Source organism: Microtus ochrogaster, chromosome 5 (assembly GCF_000317375.1).
Source record: "Microtus ochrogaster isolate Prairie Vole_2 chromosome 5, MicOch1.0, whole genome shotgun sequence".
Classification (NCBI taxonomy): Eukaryota; Metazoa; Chordata; class Mammalia; order Rodentia; family Cricetidae; genus Microtus; species Microtus ochrogaster.
In genome coordinates this window covers 67,754,423-67,779,882 of record NC_022012.1, presented here as the reverse complement: position 1 = coordinate 67,779,882, position 25,460 = coordinate 67,754,423, and the positions used below count along the sequence as shown (strand labels likewise).

Genomic DNA, 25,460 nt, shown 5'->3' with positions numbered 1-25,460 from the left:
AGGAGGAGGAGGAGGAGGAGGAGGAGGAAGAAAAGTTGATTGACTTATGATTCCCAGTTACAGCCCATCAATGAGAGAAAGGCAAGAAGGCAGGAAAATCAAATTAGCTAGTCATATCACATCTTCAGTCAACAGCAGAGAGAAATGAATGCCCCTCCCACGCATGTTGTCTGCTTGTTTGCTTGCTTTCTCAGTTAGTTTTCTTCATTATTATACAGTTCAGGGCCCAGCCCATGAACCGGTGCTGCCTAAGCCACGGTGGGTCTTCCCACCTCAATTAAAACTCAAGGCAATCCCCCCCATAGACATGCCCGCAGGACAACCTGACTTAGACAATTTCTCTGTTAAGATCTTTCCCAGGTCATGCTAAGTGTGTCAACATTGACAGCTGAAGTTAGCCACCTCATTCCCTCTCTCCCTGTCCCTGGTCCTTCTCCAGTACCATTTCCTGATTCTTCCCGGAGCCTCCCTCTTGCTGGAAATCGCCAGAAAGCACAGTCCTTCCCTGGACTCACTTTCTCTACAAGGACCATGCCTACTTCTCTCCCTTCCAAAAGCTAAGACAGCCCTAAGAATCGAAGTTGGCATTCTTTATTTTCCTTTGTCAAACTCCTTGACCTTTTTTTTTCTAATATTTGTTTTTGTTTGTTTTTAATTGCCTCAATCTTTTCCTGACACCAGCACCCCGGTGACCTGACGGCCATGAGCATCACCTGTTCCACACAGACCTGAGGTTAAACATGGTTACAGCTTAGGTGGCCCCACCATGAGCCTTCCGCTCCATGCCCTTTCCTTGGCTCTGGCAGCAGTACCACCAGTTCCCAAAGCGCCTAGTGCAGGAGCAGGGCAGCAACTGGGACTTCCCTTGCCCCTGACCTTCACAGGCACAAAATCAGTCCGGTAACAGCTAGGCCCTTCCGCTCCTCTGTCCAGGTTAGCCCCTTGCTGTAAGCACCCAGCTGACTGCACAGCCAGGTTCCCAGAAGGAAGCAGGCTCTGAGGTGCCTCCTCCTTCCCTCCCTGCCCACTCTCTCCACCTATGGAAACACAGTGTGGCCTCCTCTGAGCAGTCTTCCCGAGACCCCTTCTGGAAGAATCATCCCCATCCTCCCTCCCACCATCTGCCCTTTCAACTCTGGCCTCATACTCCCAACTCAGAGTGGCCTTATACTCTGATCCTCCTGCCTCAGCCTCCTGGGTGCTGGAATTAAAGGCACGTGTTACCACAGCTGTTTTATACAGTGCGGGGGTGGAAGCCAGGGATTTTGTGCACATAAGCAAACACTCTATCAACTGAACCACCACCCCCGCCTGTGCTCTTTCTTATATATAAGGTATCTTTATATGTGTATATGTTTCTTATATCCTTAGTGGGAGAGAGAAAAGCTCCTAGAAAAGATATAGATCTGAGTTTTGACATTTTTTTGACTGGATCAAGCGTACTAGTAGCATCGTCTATTCTGGGAGTGAATAAGTCACCCTGTTCCTTAGGGCGGAACCTCAAGAGGTCAGGAATCTACCAGCTCTCGCTTCTCCTGGCCTTCTGAGTACAAACACACCCTAGTCCGGTCTCCTTAGCCCCTAGGGATTCAGAGCAATAGCTGCTGCTGGACACCGAGATCTTTGAGAGCACAGGCTACTTGCCATTCAAGAGGTGTGTCAATGCTGGGGGAAGAGAAACCCTTAGCTCGCTTATTTTATATTAATGGTGTGTGTGTGTGTGTGTGTGTGTGTGTGTGTGTGTGTGTGTGTGTGTGTTGGGGGTGCTGTGGCAATGAGACTCTGTGGAGTCAATTCTCTCCTTCCATCTTTACAAGAACTCAGGCCAGCAGGCTACCCAGCGAGTGCCTTCACCCACTCACTGAGCCACATCATCGACCCTAAATTTATTTTTTAGCATACAAAGTAATGAATTTAAAAACAACCAACAAGGGAAGTCTTCCCTTTCCTCCAAGATGAGCAGATGAGGCAAACAGGTGGGAGATCCCCACACAGACCAAACTCTAGCCCTGCCAGAACCAGAACGCCCCCAGCAGGCACTGACGAGCTCCCATGAAGCCTGGAGACCCATCCCTGAGGCCAAAGAATTCCTGTCCTAACCACCTGGGTGTCCCTGCCCATCTCTTTCTGAAGAGGAGCAGAACGCACCCATCCTTGTTGCCATTGGCAACCACTCTAGGACTTGATGGCGCCTGCTGCCAGCAACTTCAGAGCAGCCCTTCCTGCTTTTATTCTCGCGCAGTTTTCAGTTGTCTTTAGATAGGGCAGTTCCTCTCCCCCACCCTTATCTCCTGCAGGATGTGTCTGTGTTTGTGCTGCTGCCAAGGCGTGTCAAGGATCGAGGATTTTTCAGTCCATTCTACACTGACAGGGTGTTATCTGTGGCTCGGGCTGTCGCTTAAGTGGGCCACGCTGCATGAATCCAATCAGATTACACCTTGCCGCATCACACAGCAGTGTCCAGAAGGGAGACAACAGGCACATAGGGTTTCCAACTTCACATCAATAGGAAGGTTTAATCGTATCAAACGAAGAGAGGAGAAAGTAGGAAAACTTCACACTATAAACAAGCCTACAGCAGAAAGACAAGCTCCCCTGGAGACTATCATCAGGGAAAACAAGGATAAACAGAATCACTGATTTCCAAACCTTCACGTAGTCAAGATAGGACACATGCGACAAGGAACCAGCCAATCCACAGCTAGTGTGGCCCGGGAGACAGGGGACAACTCAGCAGGTAGGATGGGTGCCAGTTCCCAGGCCTAAGAACAGAATCTGGTCCTCGGGACCCATGTGGTAGAAGCCGAGAACTGACTCCCACAAGCTGTCCTCTGATGTTCATGCAGCATGACAAGGGCACCCCATATCCACGTCCACAAAATAAACAAATAATGCGATAAAAATTTAAATAAGACAAAACAAAACAAAACAAAACAAAACAAAAAAAACTCTAGCGCATATGGGGAGCAGCCGAGGGAAGATCTAGAAGGTTAATTGTGCTTGGCGCTTTCTGCATGAGAATGATACTATTTCTAAACATCCAAACAAACGACTACTCAAAGAGACCAGGACCCATTCATAAATGAGGAAGTCGGAGTTCTGAGATGCTGACATACCCCCAACATCACACATGGGGATGTGTATGGGGAGCTGGATCACTGCATAAAGCACTTGCCTTGCTACCAGCAGGACCCTAGATCAATTCCCAGAACACAGGTGATTAAAAAGAAAAAAATGTCAGGCGTGGTGGCAGGTATTCCTGGGGATCCCTGGCCAGACACCTTGCTAGCCTGCTTGGCAAGTTCTAGGTTTATCTCAGATATCAAGGTAGGACTAACATTTGAGAAACAATTAAGGTTTTCCTCTAGAACCCACATGTTATACACATACACACACACTAAAAAAATGTTTTTAAGTTTTTTTAATTAAAAAAAATATGTAGTTCTCAGATCCTGGGGATGTAGTTCTATCCTCAGCCTCACAAAAAAAAAAAAAAAAACCAAAAAAACAACAACAAAAAAAAAAATGGGCAAGGTACACGGTGCACATCTACAATCCCAGCATGTAGGAGGTGAAGAAGGCAGGAGGATCAAAACTTCAAGGCCACCCTTGGCTACCTCGTGAGTTAGAGAGTCTGAACTACAAAAGAAAGAGTTAACTTTACCAAAAAGAAAAAAAAAAGTTTACGGACCCAAGAATTCAACAAATAATAAATCTTTACCATTGTTCATCAATTCTCAGCCTAAGCAAACAAATATTCTCTAATATGCTTTCCTTTAAACAGTCTTCTTAAACACAGCCTCAGTATATAGCTCTGGCCACTCTGGGCCTCCCTATGTAGACCAGGCTACCCTTTCACTCACAAAGATCCACCTGCCTCTATGTCTGGCTTCCCCACGCCCACACATGTTATTATGCAGATTCCATGTAGAAAGACGTGGTGCTATTTAACAAAAAGTGATGAATCTCTGGGTTGGGATGGAGCCAGGGCCACAGCATGTCTGTCCCTGGCAGGCACAAGGCTTCAGTTTCCAGCACCTTGGTAAGAAGAGAGGTTTCATGATAAATCTGAACTGATAGATACACGGGCTCATGGAGCATCCGGGCGTCAACCGTTTTCAAGCACTCAAAAGCTTATAGATTCAATGTCCGCTGTGTTTTAAGAGTCAGTTCTCAGGCAAAAGCCACGGAAAACTTGGCCCCAGCTCTAATCTGTTATCAAATTTCTCCCAGCTACTTCTTATTAAGATGCAAAGAATGACTTGAAAGTGACTAGGAGCCGGTATCTTCCTTTTAATGCTGGGCAAAGTGTAGATGGTATTGTGAAACGTTGCAGGAAGACAAAGGAACGCAGTGAGGGACTTCCCCGGGGCAAAGCACGTCATTGACATAATTGCTAACAACCCCGCTCCACCTCCTCCTTCTGCAGATTACACGGTATGTCAGGAGAGTGACGCACTAGGACCCCAACTGCAGCATGTTTAAGAAGAGGTATGCTCTGCTCCCATCGCGGCTGTGGCCTGAACGCACACCAAAGCCAGAGTCCACGTGCTCATCCCCCACCAATGCACACAAACCCGCAAAGCTATCACCACGTCAGGTTCAGGAGTTAAGGATGTGGGTTGGGGGTGAGGCTCAGATGGTAGAGATCATTTATGAAGCCCAGGGCTTAATCCTCTTGCACAGCGTAAACTGGGAATGGAGGGACCCACCAGCAAGCCCTGCACTTGGGAGGAGGAAACAGGAGGATCAGAAGCACAAGATCATTCTCAGCTATATAGCAAGTCTGAGTCAAGTCTCAGCTACATGAGGCCCCTACCTCAAAAAATAAAATAAAGTAAAACAAAATAAAATAGCATGTAGGTCATCTTAGAATTATTTCATTTTAGAAAAATATGGTAACTTACTCTGTCATTCAGAAGTATGCTGCACTTGAAATGGGGGAAGCAGCAAAGATGATAGACTGCACTTGACTGTGTTAAAGGAAAATGTGCAATACTAGCGCAGGGTGGAGTGAACAGAGAGAGCAGAGGATGCACACAGCAGAGCACAGTCCAGGGCACAGCAGTGCGAACTACACAACCCAGAGCACAGCAGTGTGAACTACACAACCCAGAGCACAGCAGCGCGGACTACAGATCCCAGGGCATGGCTGCACAGACTACAGAAACATCTCTGTCCTCTGAAAGCCTAAATTCTCCACTGACATCATTTCTGGGAATTTATCCTTAGGGAAAATTTTGTTTTAGGGAGAGGTTCATGTTACCCAGGCTGGCCTTGAACTCCCTAGATTAATTGTACATAAACTCAGAGATAATAAGAGTTGTGTATTCAGACTCATTGCATGTATATCATAGAAACCATAAACGTGTTAGTTACTACAATGGTATTGTAACTATTCAGAAAGTTCCCTCAAAAAAAAAAAAGAGTAAAACATAATCCTACCTGTAATTTACTTCAAAATAGTTCAGACACATAAAAAATGAATAGATGAGCAGAAAAATTAATGTAGGAATATGATAAAACACTGATAACTCCTTGATCTGTGTTGAGAACTGATAAACGCTAATAGGCTATTCTCCAAGTGTGAGCGTGTATGTGTCTATGAGAGCATCTGTGAGTGTGTAAGAGCGTGAGTTTATGAGTGTGAGTGTATGAGCATGTGTGTGCAAGAGCATCTGTGGGTGTGTGAGAGTGTGTGTTTATATATATGTGAGTATGTGTAAGTGTGGGGGGTGAGTCAGGGGTACAGGGCAGACGTCACCTCTGATGTCATTCCTCAGATCCCACCTACCTTGTTTTTTGACACAGGGTCTCTGGGCTAGGGGCTCACTGGATGGCCAGCACACCCTGGGACCTGTCCATCTCTCCTCCCACAGTAGGGTTACGAGTCCAGCTGTTTATTTTTGTACATGGGTTCTAGGGATTAACCTCAGTTCCCCATATCCCCGGGCCCTATCATACTATTCTTCCTATTGTTCACAATAATCAAGACAATGATGGCCTCACAGAACCTAAATGCAGAAACCGGTGGAACAAACACACACAACAGAAAGCGGCTGTCTAGCATCCACCCCTGAAGCCCATCCTCCCAGGCAGGCAACAGCTGACCTCCAGCCCCTTACCTCGATCAAGGCTCCCTTCTCCCTGTCCTCGGACCGCTTGGTACTGTCCAGTTCGTCATGCATTTCTGACAGTTGGTCCTGCAGGTCTCGGATCTCTGTCTGGTGCTGTTCCCGCTCCATCTTTACCTGGAACAGCCTAACAGGGGACAGGGGGTGGTCCATCAGAGAGGCCCCTGGGATCCTCAGTCCTCACTTTTGGGCTGTCACATGGTCACCTGCAGCCTCAAGAAGCCCCCTCAGGACTTTGTTCTAATTTGGTCAAGATATTAGATGAGAATTCAAACCAACAAAATGGGACAGATTTGTAGGGACGTTCTCTACCAGAAAGAGATCACAAAGTACTAGAATTTGGACATAAAACATAAGGCAATGTCTAAAACCAAAGAAAACCAAAACTATAAAATAGGAGAACCATCAAGTTAATGTCTGCAGTCAATCCTGATTGTTAGTTTGATTAAACTGTCTAGCAAAATCCATCGCTGAGTAAATTTGCAAAGCTGTTTCCAGAAAGGAAACCAGACCTTGATTTTAGATTCCTTTGCCACTAAGTTTCACAGGCTAAAGCATCAGGGGAGGCCTTGGAGTTACTTTTCTTGTCTATGGGCTGAGCAGAAGTCTAAGTATCCACCACAGAGATCAACCCATTCTGGAGAAAGCAATCAGGCTGGGAGACTGTGGACCCCACAGGCTAACTTTGGAGACCAGACCCAGGCTTCTGCAAACCATAGTCTTAGCTGTCAGGCTCAAGATTCCCACCTTAGTCATTACACATTACCCCTCAGGGCCCCTGCTTCACAACTCGCCTGCCAGAAGATCCCCTGTTGGGGCTGAAGTTTTACAAGGCACACTTAGGGTACACAAAGGATTTAAATAATTATTAACCTCCCAGGTATAGCTCCAGCTGCACAATTTTGAAAGAAGTGGGGAGAAAAGAAAGCTGAGTGGCCTTGATAAACACTTGGAGGGCTAGGAGGTATGGAAAGGACAGAGGGTTCTGGCCACCTATGACTCAGGAATTCAGGCAGGGCAGGGGCTCCAGCCAGGCACTCACTCTTCCAAGTTCCTCCGCAGCTCGCCTTCACTGTCCTCCAGCCGGCGCTGCAGGGCGGCCATCTCCTCCACTTGGCTCTGGTGCCGGCCTCGCAGTTCTTCTAAGTCCTCTCTCATCCTCTCTCTCTCCTCCTTGGTGTTCTGATGGTTCTAATGGGAATCAGTATGATTCTAAGATACCTGTGTTGTCGCTCTGTACGGAAGCCCCTCCCCTACCGTGTTGCCCAGGCTAACAGCAAACTGGCTATGAAGCCGAAGATGGTCTGGAATTCCTGGTCTTCTTGCCTTCACCTCCCGAGCACTCAAAGGACAGGGGTGCACGACCTTGCCTGGGTTATGAGGAGCTGGGGCTGGAACCCCAGGTTCTATGTGTACCGAACAAGCACTTTTCCAGATGAGCTTCAGCCCCAGCCCAGAAGACCACTTGTAAACACTAATGAATTCCATGTACTGTTCCTTCATTATTAAATGACTTAGTCAAACCATGTAATTAAGGTTCAAAAGTTCCAGAAAGAATATGAAATATTTGTATTTAGTGAATTGAACACTTTTAAAAGACAAACACAAACACAGCTAGACCTCATGTTGCTGTTTCTATTTCTTCAGTCTAAATGCTGCATGCAGTGGCAATGTACTTAGTTTCCCACGGGTCTGCCTGTCTCTAACAGTATTTCTCTTGCTCAAAGCAAACCATTTCTATGTGCTCCAGTTGCTTTAAAAAATTCTTTGGCCAGCAGCCACCAAATTCAAAGGAATGTGCTCAGGGATGACAGGAATGTTTCTTTTAGGGAGGAAACTTTTTTGTACTTTTACCTCACCTGGACATCCTAATGTGTTCTAAAAATCCTTTATCATCCAAGACAGAAACGGGAAAAAAATATGACAGCCTGATACCTTGGTCTCTAGCTGCAGTTGCCTCTGTAGTTCAGACACTTCTAAGATCAATTTGTTCTTCTGCTCCAATAGGTCTTTGATATCGGAGGAAAAATTCGAAGCCTGCAATTAATTACAAAGATATCCTCAGTTAAATGCTTGAGATGCTTTGCCTGAATTCTCCTCCCCCACGGTAACACGGGGATGTAACGGACGCGTCGCAGCCCTGACAGTGTAAGACCCAGTCACGCGGAACCCTCCCTCTCCCCGAGTTAACGGTGCTGCTCCCTCGCCATTTATGTTACATTTTTCACCGTAGTTCGGGGACTATTTCACCAGATTCCCACAGTGACTCACTCTTGAGGAAGGTGGTAGATTTACTGGATACCTTTCAAACATATTATGAAATATTAAGGTACTAAAGCTAGAACAAGTGTCTACCTGTTTGGGTGTGCATGCGGAAAACCAAGGATAACCTCGGGTGTTGTTTCTGAGGCACCTTAAAAAAAAAGATAAAAGCTCTCTGGCCTGGGGCTGGCTAGATAGGGCGGGTGGCTGGCCAGTGAGCCTTGGGATCTTCCTTTCTCTGCCCTCCCAGTAATGGAATTTGGGGGGCAGGGGATAGTTAGGTGGAGAGCAACTGAAGAAAGCATCCAATATAGAACCCTGGCTTCCACATGCATCATGCATGAGCACACACATGAATAAGCACACACAAACACAAACACACACACACATACACACACAGATATCCCTCTCGCCCCCCACCCCATCCACCCCCAACCCTGTCAATACAAGGCTCACTACCAAGAGCAAATCCCAGAGTGACCCATGGGACTGAGATGCTAATTGTGTGTCAATGTCTACCCTCACTAACAAACGTACCAGAGGATCACGGTAGGATAAGGAAAATCCCTATCCTTTCTACTCAGTTCTGCTCAGAGCTTAGAATAGCTCTAAATACATCCAGTTTATCAGGCGTGGGCTGTAACTCAGGACTACGTAAAATTGCCTAGTACAAGTGAGGCCCAGTGCTCAATCAATCAATCAATCAATGACCACAAAACAAAACCAACCAACAAGAATAATTTGTTACTTTAATTCAAGAGGGAAAAGAGCCCAATAAAGGAGAAAAGCAACTCTTGTTGAACCAAGAAGCACCTGGGGAATTAGACATCATAAGCAAAAGGCCAGTCTTGGGATAAGGGTATTAGGAGGTAAGAACCCACAGGAAAAGCTACTTTAAGAAACGATAACAAAACAAAACAAAACACCCTTTTGGTTTCTGAGATGATTCTTACACTGTATTATAAGCAAAACAAGATTCCAAAAGTTCACCAGAAACCTAGTGTCTAAGAGGCAAGGAAGCCAACCAAACGCCACAAGTTGTGCTGACCTGGGGGATGCAGGAGTCCTAACTCGGAATAAGTGACATCCTCATGTTCATCTGAGATCTGAGAAGGGAGCATAGTCACGCCATGGGAATGTGTGACATTAGTCACACCTAATGAAACCCACCCTGGCAAAGCCTAGAACAACAGCATGATGGTGACCCACCGTTGACTTGGCTCTCAGGAGAAAACTCCACCCTTCGGTAGAAGGTAAGACAATCTGCTACAAATGCAAGTTGTCATCCACTACCCAGCATTCAGTTAGAAAATCCTGGGTGTCTAAAGCAGCAGAGAAAAACCTGACTAATCATAGAGAGAGAAGACATAGCAGGAATGAAATGACCCGCGCAGAGAAGTTAGATGAGAAGGGGTCAAAAGAGCTATGGACAATAGTCTTTAAAATATAGAAAACTATGAACAAAATGGATTTAAAAAAATGATGGTTTCCCAAAGGCAGAGTCTAGAAACACGGTTAAATGGGCATTAGAGTGTCAGCACAATGCTTGAAGCTGAAGAACTCATTAGGTGCCTCTTAAAAGACTGGTTCCCTAGGGGCTGGGGACTTGGCTCAACAGTTAATGCTTGTGTGGGCAAGCTTAGATTCCCAGAACCTGCACAGGTGCCGGATCAGTGTGGTGGCTCACCTGTGATCCCCAGAACCCACACAGGTGCCGGGTCAGTGTGGGGGCTCACCTGTGATCCTAGCCTGGAACAAGCTAACTGGTAAAATGAGCCGTATCAGTGAGTTCTGGGTTTGATGAGAGACCCTGCTCCTTAGATTGTGGTTGAAGAGGACTGCAGAAAGATTCTCTCCATCAGCTTCAGGCCTCCACACACATACACCCGTGTGCACACGCACACCACAAATGCATACATGAGAAGAAAAGGAATATTCTCAAAGAACAAAGGGGGTGTTTTCGGGACATTTTAAAAAATTAAATCTTAAAAAAAAAGATAGAGCTAACAAAAAAAATAAATGAATTTTAAACATTAAGAGAAAAGTGCACACCTTCAATCCCAGTACTCCTGAGGCAGAGGCAGGCCAGTCTCTTGAGTTCAAGGCCAGCCTGGTCTACAAAATGAGTTCCAGGACAGCCAGAGCTGTTATAGAAAGATGAGAAAGACAAAAGTCCTTGTTTTTCTCTCCCCTCCCCTGGCTTTTCTTAAAGAGTTGTTGTTGTTGTTGTTGTTATTATTATTATGTGTATGATGCACATGTGTGCAAGTATGTGGAAGTGCATACAGAGACCACAGATGTCTGATCCCCTGGAGCTAGAATTACAGTGTGAACCACATGATATGGATGCTAAACACGAAGCTCAGGTCCTCTACAAGAGCCCACTCTTAACATATAGGATTTAAGGGATAAAGTCAGAAGGCAGACATTACCAGATTTCAGAGCCTAAAGATATAGTATAGATCTGTCTAGAACTGATAACAGCAGAAGAGACATAGAATTCAGACGGCAGAATGGAGGGTCCTAGTGTGTGGGTCTTGTGTGCACCACTGGTAGGAGAGTTAATTGTTCCACCACTTCCTGAAGCCAGTCTCAGTACGCACAGTAAAACTTCTGCCTGATGTATGACCTGGAAGTTCACACCTGCTTATATGCCAGAAAAATGAGTGTGTGTCCATTAAAAAAAAAGTAAGTGAACAATAATGTTTAATGTCCACTGTAGCTTTCCATTAAGAGTCCCAAGCTGAGCCGGGCGGTGGTGGCGCACGCCTTTAATCCCAGCACTCAGGAGGCAGAGGCAGGTGGATCTTTGTGAGTTTGAGACCAGCCTGGTCTACAAGAGCTAGTTCCAGGACAGGCTCCAAAACCACGGAGAAACCCTGTCTCGAAAAACCTAAAAAGAGTCCCAAGCTGAAAATGTCACCAGAAATACACTAGTACACACAGAGATCAATATGTAATAAAAAATAGTTACTGATCAGTATAATATTAATGAACTTCACTGACACAATGTTGAAGACATAAAGCTGGAGAGACAGCAATCAAGTGAGTCTTTATATGAAATTTAAGTAAAACTAACCGAGGTGATGGGTGTCACCATATGATTACCTCAAGAAAGAAGGGACGTGACTGACAGGGAAAGAACATTCAAGAAACTTCTGGGTGAAAGGACCACCCTGTCTGTGACCTGAGTAGGATTTGCACAGAAGCAAATCTGTGATGAAAATACAGTGAACTACACAGCAGCTATGATTCCCAAGATTTACTTTCAGTTGGACCCCAATAAACCAGTATAAAAGTATTTGTTGACGAAATACCTGTTGTGTGACGTTCTTTAGGAACCTGTGTGTCTGAGCAGCCAGTCCTTCCATATCCTAGCCTCCCTCCCCCAATTGTCCCAATTGCTCCCAATTGTCAAGCAGGCTTTCCTGTCCCACCCTCAGCCTCGGCCTGTCAGCAAGTGCAAATAAATACGTTTGGGTCAAAGGGGCTTTCTCCTTTCAGTGATTGTGTTCCCAGCGAGAAGGGGGCCAGATTAAACAGTCCGTTAGGAGGTATGGCGTCTGATCGGAGTGTGACTATCAAGGGCTCTTGTTTCTTTTCTACTGTGGAAGCGATAGCAGGATGGAACTCTCAAGAGGACTTGGCTAAAGTCCTACAGCTAAGTGGTGAGGCGAAGCGATAAAAGCAGAAATCTAAGCTATAAGAGGCAGAGTCAAGACTCACAAGTGGCTGGTCCAGGTGTGGGCTGTGTGTCGTAAGCCTAGAAGAGGCAGATACTTCTCACGGACGATGGGACGGGACCAGAGCGGCACAGCGAAAGCACGGGCAGTGCCAGGTTTTCCAGTGGAATGAAGGCAGTCCCTCTCTGAGCTAAGTCTAACTCAGCCGGACAGATCACATACAAAAGAGGGAAAGAGGAAGGAAGGAGGGAAGGAAGGAAGGAAGGAAGGAAGGAAGGAAGGAAGGAAGGAAGGAAGGAAGGAAGGAAGGAAGAGAGGCAACAGGAGAGAAAAACGGGGAGGAGAAACAAAAGGAAAACAAAAACAAAACTCTATCTGCTTTGCAGTTCCCAAGATGGTCTTGGTCCGTAACGAAAACACTCTAACATTCTCCCCTAGGGAATCACTCCCTAAAGATAAATACTCCCCAAAGATAAAACTCCAAAATTTTGCCAGCAAAGGATCAGATTCAGAACATAAGAAGGAGAGAGGGGGACACTGTGTGTGTGCCAGAGATCTCATCCTGTCTTCCTTGAACCAGCAGGGCTTCTTAACTGATCTCTCTCTAATCTTACCTCTCTCTGAAAGCAGCAAAAGGAATGAGCTTTTGCAATACAACAGCATTTGTGTCTGTCGGAGAGCACTTGCCAGGCACGCATGACGCCCTGGGTTCCACACAAATGGCTGCGGTAGTGCACGCCTGTAATCCCAGCACTCGTGAGCTGGAGGCAAGAGAATCACGAGTTCAAGGCCAGCTTTAGCTACATGAGATTCTGTCTTAAAAGAAAATAAAAACGTCTTTTCTGGTAGCCTAGTAGGAAACGTCCTGTCTAGCTTTCCCCACATCCTGGTTTGGGTAGCAACTACATAAAATTACTTCAAGAAACATAAACACAGCAAAGTGACAATTCTTAATATTGCCTGTGCCATTCTTCCAACCTAGACTTCCCCGCCTCCCTGCCTCCTTCACAAAGAACGCTTTGACTTCAGACATCTTATTTGCAGAAGGGACACGCTGGCTTCCTCAGTTCCGGCTGACTGCTCCAAGCCCGTAATCCATAATGACAATCTTAATATCAAGTCCAAAGGCTGTGTCCTCCCCAGAGCATGCAAGTAAATAAAATGCAAGAGGAGTAGTTGTGATTTAAATTTAAAGCTTTATCAAAAAATATTCATGTTAAGAAATAAGAGAGATTCAATACCGGTACACTCGAGAGGCACAGGCAGACAGATCTGTGAGTTTGCAGTCAGCCTGGTCTACATGGTGAGACCCTGTCTCCAAACAAGAACTATCAGAGAGGAGGACTGGGTGTGAAAAACAGCTAAAATTCATTATATATATGTGTATATTAAATTGCCAACAATTTTTTTTTTTAATGGAAAGAAGAATTAGGTATAGCTCCTGAGAGCTGTGTATAGCAAATTGTAGTTTTAAGTTCCCAAGTCAGAATCACGGTCCTGTATTACTCATACACACACACACGTGCGCACATACACATACGCACGCAAACACGCATACACGCACACTGTCCACCACAACCCTCACTCATAGCACAGTCACGGGCATGTTGAGTGCTTGCACACATGTGCACACTTGCACACACCCTCCGCCACAGCCTGCACACTCACAGCACAGTCACAGGCATGCTGAGTGCTAGAACTCCTCTAGCTGATCACTCAGCCGACTCCTAGTGTTCTCTGTGTTTCTTAAGCAGGTCATGCCTCCTCCAAGACGGTTGGCTCTAGAAGTATTTCAGATTTGGGGTTATTATTTTGGGATTGGAATATCTGCATGGATATAAGGAGATATTTTATCAACACAAGTAGAAATGCAAAATTCATTTAAATGGCATAAATTTCTAGTACACAGAGCCCAGAGGTGATCTGATACAATGATTTTTAACAACTTTCTCATGAAAAGAAGTTTGTGTTCGTGTCCCTGCGTGTGGTCAGGTATTGAATTTTCCACACGAACCGTGTCAACACTAAAGAAGTTCGGGGTTTTAGGGCATTTGGGATTAGGATGTTTAACCTGTGTTTACTGCCAGACTGTCCTTCTGAGGCACTGCTTGCTCCTTGAGGAGACATCCCACTTTCTGCTGTCAATAGCAGCTAAAGAAACCGGTCCCTCCCCCATAGTTCTCAGTAAATACACTCTACAGGACACAAAACTACAACTTACTTGGTTATTTCCTTGTGCACTCCCTGCTGCTCGAGACTTTAGAGTCTGAATTTTCTCAAAGACCAGGTTGACTTTCCTTTTGGTGGCATCCTCGTTGTCTGTGCTTCTGGAAAACACCAGCAGAGAAACCATTCAGGGATGAAGCCATCGGCCTCAAGATGTCCTGACCGTCCTTACGCTCACAGGGAAAGCCCTCGGAGAGAAACTGTGAACAGTCTGAGGGAATTAAGGCTACAGACAAAACCAGGGTTTGATGGGCAGGATGGAAGAACAGCACCACTCAGTTTCGGACAGAGATGTCCATTCCCAAATATCTGAGCATGGCAGACACACAATCTGAATCAAGCAGGGTGAAAATACAGTAAGCTGTTCCTTGACTCAATGCTCATATTTGTCCCAAAGGGAATTAAACACGCCCACTCGTGCTTTTAAGTCTCAAGGTAGAAAGATGTTGGAGGATTTTTAACTTATGGCCTCTGTTTAAGAAAAAGAAGCCCCGGTGCCAAGACCGTCCAACAGCAGCCCTTTGTGTCTCCTTCCACGGTTAAACAGATCATCTTACCACACCCCTGGCAATTAAGGGATTTAAAATAAAATTCCTCAAACAGGCACCTACTATTAACTTCGGTCTTACCTGTCTCTCAACAAGTCAAGTGGGAAAGAAAGGAAAGAAAGGGGGAAGGTGGGAGCAGAGGGAGAAGGGGGAGAGAGAGAGAGAAAGAGAGAGAGCGCTCAGAGAAGGGGAAGGAGAGGAGGAAGCGGGGAGAGGAAGGAAGGAAGGAAAAGAAAGAATTTTAAAAACCACAATCTTCTACCTTAATTTTACAGGGTGAAGCCCTTCACAAGCAGTATTAAAAACTCTGGGGTGACTTTTAAGCCCCTGTGTTGTATTTTGAACCCCATTTGTGAGCCCTGTAGGGCTGACAAGCCAATCATAAATCACAGCACCCGACCCCCAGTGTTGACAGCCGCACGTCTCAGGTGGCTGACTTTCATTCACGTCTAACTTGGGCGCCTCTGCTTTCTTCTAACCATTCCATAAGAGGCTGGGACAGAAACTTCAGATTCCTGCTCCAGAACTGCCGCATGGTTGGTACGGAGGCAAAGAACCCAAGTGGTTGGAACTGAGTGTCCAAGATGGGCAGGGCAAACGTGGCTCTCAGGTGCCTCCCGCATGCTTGACCATCTCAGAGGAAGGAGGAGCTTCTTCTAATAAGGGATGATGGAGGCAGCTGTGGCAGGGAAGGCCTCAAGGTGGGGTGGCCCCAGCTGACCGGAAGACCTCCCCATCCCTGACCTTGTTCTGATGCAGTAACGGTCTTCTTTAAAACATTGATTTAAGGCAGGGGAGAGATGCAGTGAGTGAAAGGCCGAGTGTGGATCCCAGAACACACAAAAGCTGGGCACAGTGGCACGCATCCATAGCCCCAGGGTATGGAGACAGAGACATGCAGACCAGGGGTTTGCTGACAAGCCAGGCTAGCTGAGAAGTGGGAGCTCCAGTTCAGTGAAGAAGGGGGAGGGTGACGGAGAAGGATACCTGGCTTTGACCTCTGACCCCCACATGAGCATGGATGTCAAGTACACCTGTACACACATGTGCACATACATGTGTTTCTCCTGGACATGTGCATGCACAAATATAAACTCTGTGTGTTTTTAACTGACTTACAAAGAATGTCCTTCCCTACCCCCTGTACCTAGTTGGCAACTGCATCCGGAGACGAACCCTCGGCTGGCTCAGGTAGAACAGGAAAGAACAGTTAAGTACAAAGCCTCAGATACAAGTCAAGAGCCCCACCAGGAATGGCAAAGACTTTGTTCCGTAAGGACCACGCACCCTTCTTTGAGGTAATTGTAAAGGATCTGCTTGGCCGTCTCCTCGTTGGTTTGCTGCGTGAGCTCCTGCTGGCCCTTTAAGAGATCTGGTGTGGCCTGGAACATAATGAAGTATGTTATTAGACCAAGAGGGTGACACTCCCAGGAAGATGGCAACAACCTTGAAGGAGTGGCTTCTAGCACACTCCTTTCCAAAACCAATCCGTCTGGCCAGCCTCATCATCCTGACATCCATAAGCTCTGGACCCTTGGCCAAGTGTCTTCTCATCCCCCTGCGCTTTCTCAGTACATGAAGGTTAATAGCAAGGCTTCACACAGCTGGTGCAATGCAATCACAGCATAACACCGGGAACTTACCGGCCTTATCACTGTTTTTATGACTGTTATGATTGCTTTTAACTGTGACCATCAAAACACTCCATGTGCCCACTTAGACTCTATCACTTTGCAATTAACCTAAATGAAGGTTAACCCAATTTCTCAGACCAGAAACCAACCTAGCCAAGTATATGGATGCAAACCTAACCTCCGAATCTGTGGGCTGACACTCGTTCTGTAGGCGTGAAGACTTCACACCCGTGAAGAGAAATGGAGACTCTGCTGCGTACTATTTGACAGGGAAGTTTACAGGAGCTGGGAGCACAATTCCAGCACCCATGAAGAAGTGAGGCACTGCACAGGCCCATCATCCCAGCACTCGGGAGGTAGAGACAAGGAGCACGTAGACAGTATGGCTCCATCAGTGAGCTCCGGGTCCAGGGAGAGACCCCATCTCAAAAAGTAAGGTAGAGAGCAACAGAGGAAGCCACTGGATGGCAGCCCATGGCCCCCACACACAAATGCACTGGGCACCTACGTGCACCTATGTGCACCTAAATGCAAACATGCACTTTCACACACCAAATCACCAAACGTGCCATTACAGATTCAAGACTTAGGACACTCATTCCTAGGGTGCGGTGCTCAGGCCACTTTGAAAGGGAAAAACACAAGTGTTACCTGCGTATCAGAGTTGGAAGGAAATGTCTTCACGGAAATTTTCTTGGCACCAGAATCAGGTGTGGCAGCCACAGCCCGGTTCTGTAACATCAACGTGGCGGTGGCTATTTTGATTTCTTCCTCTTTTTTATTCTGTGCTGGAAGGGAGCTTTCCTGGCTTCCTTTGTTCAGAACTTTCCCATCTTTGTTCTGCAGGGGAGCCTTGGGGTGGGCACCCTGGGTGGCACCCTGCAGTTTTGCAAGGGTGCAGCTTGGGCTGTGTTTCCCACGCTGCTCTGGGGCCTGCGACCTCTGTGGGAAGACCTGGGATGGCCGGAGGAGGTGTTCGCTAGACTTGCCCAGGTTCCTGCTGAACTCGGTGAGGTATTCTGTATTTCCCTGGAGACCAAACGGAAACGCACTATCTACGCTTCGAGATCTTTTCCTGTCCTCCGGATTGATCCTGTTTCTCTTCCCAGACCTTCCTCTTCTCTGATGCCCAGGCTTTTGGTCAAATTTTTCAATTAACTGGTCCACACCAGGAATAGAGCAGGTGTCGATATCCCGGCCAGTCCCTGGCAAGAAGGGGATATACCTTCGGTTTTCATGGCGGTTGACATTGTCAGCATGGATGGCACATTCCTGATCATCAAGTAAAAATCTGTACAAAGAAGTGGCCGAGGTGGGAGTCGTGGATGACGAAGATGACCTCCGGGACCGAGCTCCGTCCAGGATGGGTCCTGCGGAATCTTGTCGCCGGAAGGGTAGTACATCTGGCCTACTTTTCTTGGTTTCGGAGAAGACCTGTGGGCTGGGGGCAGTTGGCGATTTCCGTCGAGGGGAAAGGGCCTCCTCTCCCACCCCCTCCTTGGCGCACCTCTGAACATTCACGCACACTGAGGTCTGCTTTTGAGGATCTTCTATGACCACGGAGCTGCAGAGACGGATTGCTGTCGCGTTGGTCTTGGCTAGATCTTCCAAAGTAGGGCTGTTGGGCTGGGAACCGCAAGGTTTGGGAAAGCAATTCCGAGGCTTCTTGTAGTTGGTCCCTTCCTCCGGTGCGTTTCTCGGCCAGGGACTCTCCGGAGGATGATGCTTTTTTGAGCTTGCCTCATTCTTTTCGGGGTCATAGGGTTGCAGGAGCTCCGGGTGCCTCTGAAAGTTGAGCACATGGGGAAGTTTTGTGGGCCCATCTTTGCGTTCTACAACTCCATTCCTGCCCTCATGGAGGGAAGCCTGCTTCTGGTTTCTTATCGGGCTGGTGGGCAGGTATGGGTTTTCTGGAAGCTGCAGCTCCTCCGGACTGTTCTCCTTCAACATGCTCCCGTTGCTGGGATGTAAGGACAGATTATTTATCACTGAAGATGGGAACGCTGGCCCGTTTTCTGGAAAAGGTGTACCTGATAGACAGCGTTCAGTGTTATTCAGGACTATGTAGGGGTGGCCATCAATTCCCTGGACCCTGATGCTGACACCATAGGAGCCTGCCTTTGAGGGCTGGGAATTCCTTGGCTTCGGGGCGTCATCACTGGCGAGTCTCAGGTGGACCCCATATTCCTGCTGAACGTGTTGGTATTCACCAAAATACAGCTCCATGACTCACTGTCCCGGCTGGCAGGAGGAAAGAGGATGTTACGTTAGAATCACATCTGTTTAAGCAAAGGTGAGGAGGATAAGAGGAGGGGGAAATGGTTCACAGCCAGCTGGACATGCTAAACAGCAAAGGGACTCCAGAACCCACGGCTGAGTACTGTGCTTCCCCGCACTCCTTTCTGGATGTCCTTGAGCCTGTGTGCTGGCTGGCTTGCCAACACTGGCTGCAGTCCTGGCCCGAGGGCAGTCTCTGGTGTAATGACCTGGCCTCTAGCATAGCCCCGCTCTGGTTTCCAGCTATTCTGGTCATTTTTTTTCTCCCTTAGTAGGTTTCCTCACACTTTGTGCTATTTATTTTTAACCAAGAGAGTGTTCTGGCTGCCAGCAATTAAGAACGAGGTACTTTTCCATGAAAACTGAGGCTTACCTCTAGTCTTCCCTTCCTCTGCCAATTTCCCTCCCAAAACACTATCAGCCTTTTTTTTTTTTAGTACACATCTGGCTTTAAAATCTTTCACATTTATTTATTTTGTGTGTGTGTGTGTGTGTGTGTGTATACATGTGTGTAGATGAATGTGTGCCACAGTAAGCACATGACCAGAAGACAACACGCAGGAGTCAGTTCTCAGCTTCTACTATTATACCCCAAAATTCGAACTCGGGTCATCAGGCTTTACAGCAAGCACCCTCACCCACTGAGGCATCTAGCTGTCTGCCCCTATTACTTTTTTTCTTGAGACAAAGTCTTATGTATCCCCAGCTAAATCAAACTTGCTATGTAGCCAAGAATGACCTTCAACTCTGATCCCCCTGCCTCCACTTCCTGAGCTCTCAGATTGTGAAGTTTGTCACCATGCCTGGTTTACTCAGGACTGGCAAGCAAACCCAGGACTTCATGCATGCTAAGCAAGTACTTTAGCAACTGGGCTATAACCCAGTTTCCCTAGCTTTGAGATCTTTAATACTATCCAAATACAATGTTTAAGACACGTCTTACTCCAAGGAATTGTTTGTAAAATTAACAATGAGAATAAATGATGGAGTTTTTAAAAATATCTTTTTCATATCAAAAAGTTCACCTGGCATATTCATCTGAAAAGTGTTCCTGAGGGTCCAGGGTTGGAGTTTAGAGGTTGGGGGGGAGGGAAGGGGAGAGGGAGATAAGACTCAAAATCTTTATTTTGTGATGGGTCTTAATACCTCATAAAGAATCACTGCCTCCAGGTGACCACTTCCTAAATATAACCCCAGTAGCACAGACACTGAGAGAAACAATTAATAAATGTGACCTCCTAAGACTGAAAAGCTTCTGTAAAGCAAAGGATATGATCAACAAGACAAAACAACAGCCTATAGAATGGGAAAAGATCTTCACTAACCCCATATCAGACAGAGGTCTGATCTCCAAAATATACAAAGAACTCAGAAATTGGTAATCAAAAGAACAAATAACCCAATAAGAAAATGGAGTACAGACCTAAACAGAGAACTCTCAACAGAGGAATCTAAAATGGCTGAAAGACACTTAAGGAAATGTTCAACATCCTTAGTCATCAGAGAAATAAAAAATCAAAACACATCTGAGATTCCATCCTATACCTGTAAGAATGGCCTAGATAAAAAACATCGATGACAGCTTATGCTGGAGATGTTGTGGGGTAAAAGGAACACTTCTGCATTGCTGGTGGGAATGCAAGCTGGTACAGACCCTTTTGAGATCAGTATAGCAATTTCTCAGAAAATTAGGAAACAACCTTCCTCAAGACCAAGTAATACCACTTTTGGGTATATATCCAAAGGATGCTCAACTGTGCCACAAGGACATGTGCTCAACTATGTTCATAGCAGCTTTGTTTGTCATAGCCAGAATCTGGAAAGAACCCAAATGCCCCTCGACCGAAGAATGGATAAGGAAAATGTAGTACATTTACACAATGGAGTACTACACAACACACACACACAAAACCCAACAATATCTTAAAATTTGCAGGCAAACGGATGGAGCTAGAAAACATCATTTTGAGTGAGGTAACCCAGACCCAGAAAGACAATTATCATATGTACTCACTCATAAATGATTTTTTAAACATAAAGCAAAGAAAACCAGTGTACAAATCACAATCCCAGAAAACCTAGACAATGAGTGTAATGGTGTCTCTTCTCTTTAAGAGACAAGCCCAGCCCACTTCCTCCCTGATATGAGGAAGATCTGAAGCAGGCAGATCTTCCTTCCTGCTTGCAGCCTGAGTCTCTTCTTCTTCCATCTCTCCCCCAAAGAGGCACTTCTGCCTCGCTCCATTCTCCCCACTTCTCCCCTCCCCCTTCTGTTTCTCTCTCTCTCTCTCTCTCTCTCTCTCTCTCTCTCTCTCCTCTCTCTCTCTTCTTCTCTCCTTCTCTCTCTTCCCTTCCATAACCCACTAAATAAATATCCAACCTCACTCTGGATGAGGCATGCCTATCCATCTGTCTCTTGCCCACCACATGGTTCCCTGCCTGGGACCAGCCACCCCCAGAGACCTGCAGCATGGTCTCGTGGCATGCCCATCTGTTTGTCTCTCCTCGTGGCCTGCTGCAGCCTCTTGGGGAACTGTGCTGTCTGTCCCTACCTGGGACTGACTGTTCACTGCCTGCTGCCACATAGCCCACTGCCATTGCTGGGGGACCTGCAGCATTTCTGTCGTTGCAGCATTTCTGCCGCTGCAGCATTTCTGCTGCTGCAGCCACTGGGGATCCTGCAGCATTTTAATTAATCCATACTCTAAGAAAGACATACATAAATCTAATCTACATGGGAAAGAAAAAGAAAAAGACAAGATCTTCTGAGTAAATGGGGAGCATGGGGACCTTGGGAGAGGGTTGAAGGGAAGTAGGGGGGGCAGAGGAAAATGTGGAGCTCAACAAAATCAATAATACACACACACACACACACACACACACACATATGTGTGTGTGTATTCAAAATAGAAAGAAAAAAAGAAAAACTTACAGACTGGAAAAACAATAAATAGAAATACATACTGGAATAAAGACCAAAAAATATTTAATAAATGGTAAATTAAGAAAAAAAAAGAATTGCTGCCTCCTCCTGTGCCAGGTGTGGCTACCCATGCCGGATGCCTGCAGAACTGACCTGAAACAGGACAAGCACCACGCTATTGCAGAGTGCCCCAAACAAAAACCACCCCAAGAAACTGCAGCAGCCACAGAGACCCCCAGGAGTCCTGCAACTGCCCCTTTCCAGCATCTTCTTGAGTCTTCCTTTCTATTCTGCAGTCAACTCTGGTATTGAATTTCCCAAGAAAGCTGTTTGTTACAAGCAGATTGTCAAGTACATGTGCACAAAGCTTTGCAAAGGGACATCATTCCCTTATCCAATTGTGCTCCCTTCTATATTCAGTTTTTGCCACTGAAATATACACGAATATTCTAGTTGTTTCTTAAAAAAAATAATTAGTTCTTGGGACTGGAGAGATATCCGCATGATGAAGAACCTGTACAACCCTTAACAGAGGACCTGAGTTCCAATCCCAGCAACCATGTGGACAGGCTCACAACCACCTGTAACTCTAGATCGAGGGGGCCCCACACCCTCTTCTGGACTCTGAGAAAACTGCACTTACGTGTGTGCAGACACATGCATATACCTCTTCCTGAGAAAAGCCAACTCAACTGGCCACCCCAGCTACAAGGGAAGGATGGAAAATGAAGTCTTTCAAACTGAGCACTGGCACGCACTGCTGGGCTGCACAGGCATGTCTCCTGGCGTCGGAAGACCACTGAAGGGCGCAGCAGCAGTCAATCCCCCTCAGTCCGTACACGGCTTGATCCAGGCCCATTTGCTCTCCCTGACGCTGCTGCAGTCTTGCAGAGGTGCAGGGAGAAGCCAGTCCCATCTCCAGGGTGCTGAGAACCTCTGAGGGCTGTCCTCTCCAGTTCTCCAAGTCCTTAAGTGAGTCCCTGGATTTTGGTCCTAGCCCCCCACCCCCCCATCCCTCCACCCCACCCACTCCTTCAATCGTCCAGGGCTGCATCTCACAGCCAGTCACCTGGCACGAAGCTGCAGGCACACGGTGCTTCATTCTGCTAGTACAGTGACTAGGATCAAACTCAGGTCATCAGGCTTGACAGCAAGTAACTACCTATAGAGCCATCTTGCCAGCTCTGGATTGATAATTTTAGTGATAATTGACCATTTCAAAATTAGTAGTATATGCTAATTACACACAGAGGGCCTCTTTATAACGTTCTCATGCACGCATATGTTTTCCCATATTCACCCATATTACCCTCACATGTCTCCCTGTCCCTGAAGCCAGGGACCTCTTCCCCGTGTGTGTGTGTGTGTGTGTGTGTGTGTGTGTGTGTGTGTGTGTGTGTGTGTGTGTTCGTGTCCCAATAGTGGGCTGGGAGTGGGGAGGGCAGGGCAGGAAGACTGTATTCTAAAGGCAGGTGATCTTGCCTTGGATGATGGACAGTACCAAACTCATCGGTCACATCTTGACCCCCTACTCAGCAGCATCATGGGATTTTCTTTCTGTTTTTAAAAGCCCATTACTGATCTTTTTGTGGGCAGTGCTGGGGACCAAACCCAGGGCCTGCCAGGTGCTAAGTCAACACTTGACACTGAGGATATGTCAGCCCTGGGTTTGTTTGGGTTTTTTTTTTTTCTTTAAGAGCCTCTATATAAACAAAGCCATCCACTGGGGCTCTGTTTACTAAATGGAGTTTCTTTTTATTCACCAGTAATCTCTCCTTACGCTGGCTTTTCGATGGAAATATTTCTCCTGATATTTATTAATGAGAAGTTCAACTAGGGTTTTAAGAGTCCTTTGCCACAGTTACTGCAATTAACACTACTTACATTTCAGTCTTTGAATATGGCCACCATGGTTTATTCCAATCCAAGCTCCAGGCTGGTGAAGCAGTTCACATAATCTGAATTTCATAAACCAGCCGCAATTCACATTTCCTTCACAACAAACCTCAACCCGATATTTTCTCAAAATGACATTTCTCAGCTGAGTGAATGTAGATTTCCTATCCAATCAAAGCATAAACACTGAATTAATGAATGAATCTGAGAGCAGCCGTTCTCCACTTCAGGGAACCAGGCCTGTTGTAAGATCCTAGCACACATCACACACAGACACATTTGATCCATCAGGCAGTCCCACCAAGGGCTTACATAATTTGGCAGAGAACGCTGATCAATTGCCAGGATGCAACATTGTAGCACTTTGGCAATACAAGTGGTGTTTTGGAGTGGAAATCGGGCTTTCTGAAAAGGCTGCTAAGTGATGATAATTGCTGTAGTGAGTGAGCTCAATGGATATGTGTGTGGGAACAAAGACTCAACTCTGCGCAGAGCACAAAAACCATGCCAGACGGAGACGTGTCCTCTCTCTGGGCCATCACACATGATCAGGGAGCATGATTAGTCACGTAAAGCTGGTGTGTGTCCCTACTTCTCCTCTCTAACTCCCAGTGGCCTTGCCAGGCACACCAGAGGACATCCTGGCTCCCAAGGAAAGGCAGCCATCGTCAATCTTACTGCAGCTTCCTCTCATGGGACAGTGATGCCCAAGCATTCTGCTTGGTGCCTGCCATCGGGGTCCAGGGGACTCGTCTGATTAGGGTGCTAATCACGCTTTGCCATACGAGTTATTTAAAAGAGCAACAAGGAGGGAGGTGGACAGCTGGTGAACCTCAGCACATCTTTGATCAAGTCCAGGAAATGAAAAGTGAGCCGTGAGCCAAAAGGGAATCTCCCCTGAGTGTGATGCCGTGATTGTCTCAGTCAGAGGGAAGCCACTGGCAGGCTAAAAAGGGATAAGTTAAAACTTCAAAAGGCAACATGGTTAGTACTCCTAAAGGCATGCCTGAAGGGCGGTGGAAAGGCCAGGATTCTGGGGGTGGGGGGGGGGCGTGGGGGGGAATAGCCACACTAGAAACTCCCCTTGATGTAAGGGAGGCTGAGGAGATGGCCCATCACACAGCATGAGGATCTGAATTCCACACTCAGAATTCATTAAAACATTAGCTCAGAACATTAAAAAAAAAAAAAAAAAAAATCCCAGTGCTGGGGAGGCAGAGGCAAGTGCAGACCTGGAGTGTGCTGGCCAGAATTGGTGAAGCCAGTAAGAGACCCCTGAGGTGAAAAAATAGGTGGGTGGCACCATATGTATGTACATACACGCAGGTGCGTGCACAAGTGCTTGTGTGTGCGCACACAAACACACACATACACCACACAGAACCACCATTAAAATTGAAAAATAAGAGTGAGCCACCAGAAGCCTGAGATGAACAATGTTCAGAGCTACGTCCCATGTCCCCAGATAGGAGAGAATGCCACAGTCTTCCCTGAACCAAGCATTGTGTCCCATAGGCACTTCCTGCAAAGACAGGAAGCTGTCAAAAGTTCCATGATTCCCAAGGCAGCTTCCTGGCACCCAGGAAAGTCTTTAAAACTCCCTGGGGAATCACGGAAAATGAAGGTAAGGTCTGAAAAGGAGAGTTCAAGGGGCTTGAATTTTAAATACTTTTAATTATTTTTCACTTTTGAGCATCTGTGTGAGTCTGTGGGTTCATACACTTGAGGGCAGGTGCCCTTGGAATCGGGAGAGCATCAGATCCCCTGGAGCTGGAGTTACAGGAAGGCAGTTATCATCTGCCTGAGGTGGGTGCCAGGGACAGAATGCAAGTCCTCTGCAGGAGCAGCTCTTAGTAGCCTAGCCACCTCTCAAGCCC

The 25,460-nt window shown here is 46.7% G+C and overlaps 1 protein-coding gene across 3 annotated transcripts in view; it reads right to left on the bottom strand.

Moving 5' to 3' along the window:
• The window catches only part of Cgnl1 (cingulin like 1), a 155,522-nt gene that overhangs the window by 91,289 nt on the left and 38,773 nt on the right, over positions 1-25,460 (bottom strand). For 2 of the 3 annotated variants that reach the window (XM_005347655.3, XM_013346405.2), the window contains exons 2-7: positions 17,139-18,728; positions 16,141-16,235; positions 14,301-14,406; positions 8,070-8,171; positions 7,177-7,325; positions 6,126-6,261 (exon numbers count right to left, since the gene is read on the bottom strand). In XM_005347655.3, the coding sequence (XP_005347712.1) occupies positions 6,126-6,261; positions 7,177-7,325; positions 8,070-8,171; positions 14,301-14,406; positions 16,141-16,235; positions 17,139-18,713 (2,163 nt within the window). In that variant the 5' untranslated portion in view covers positions 18,714-18,728. The remainder of the gene's footprint in view (positions 1-6,125; positions 6,262-7,176; positions 7,326-8,069; positions 8,172-14,300; positions 14,407-16,140; positions 16,236-17,138; positions 18,729-25,460) is intronic. The other variant, XM_013346404.2, reaches the window with a different exon arrangement.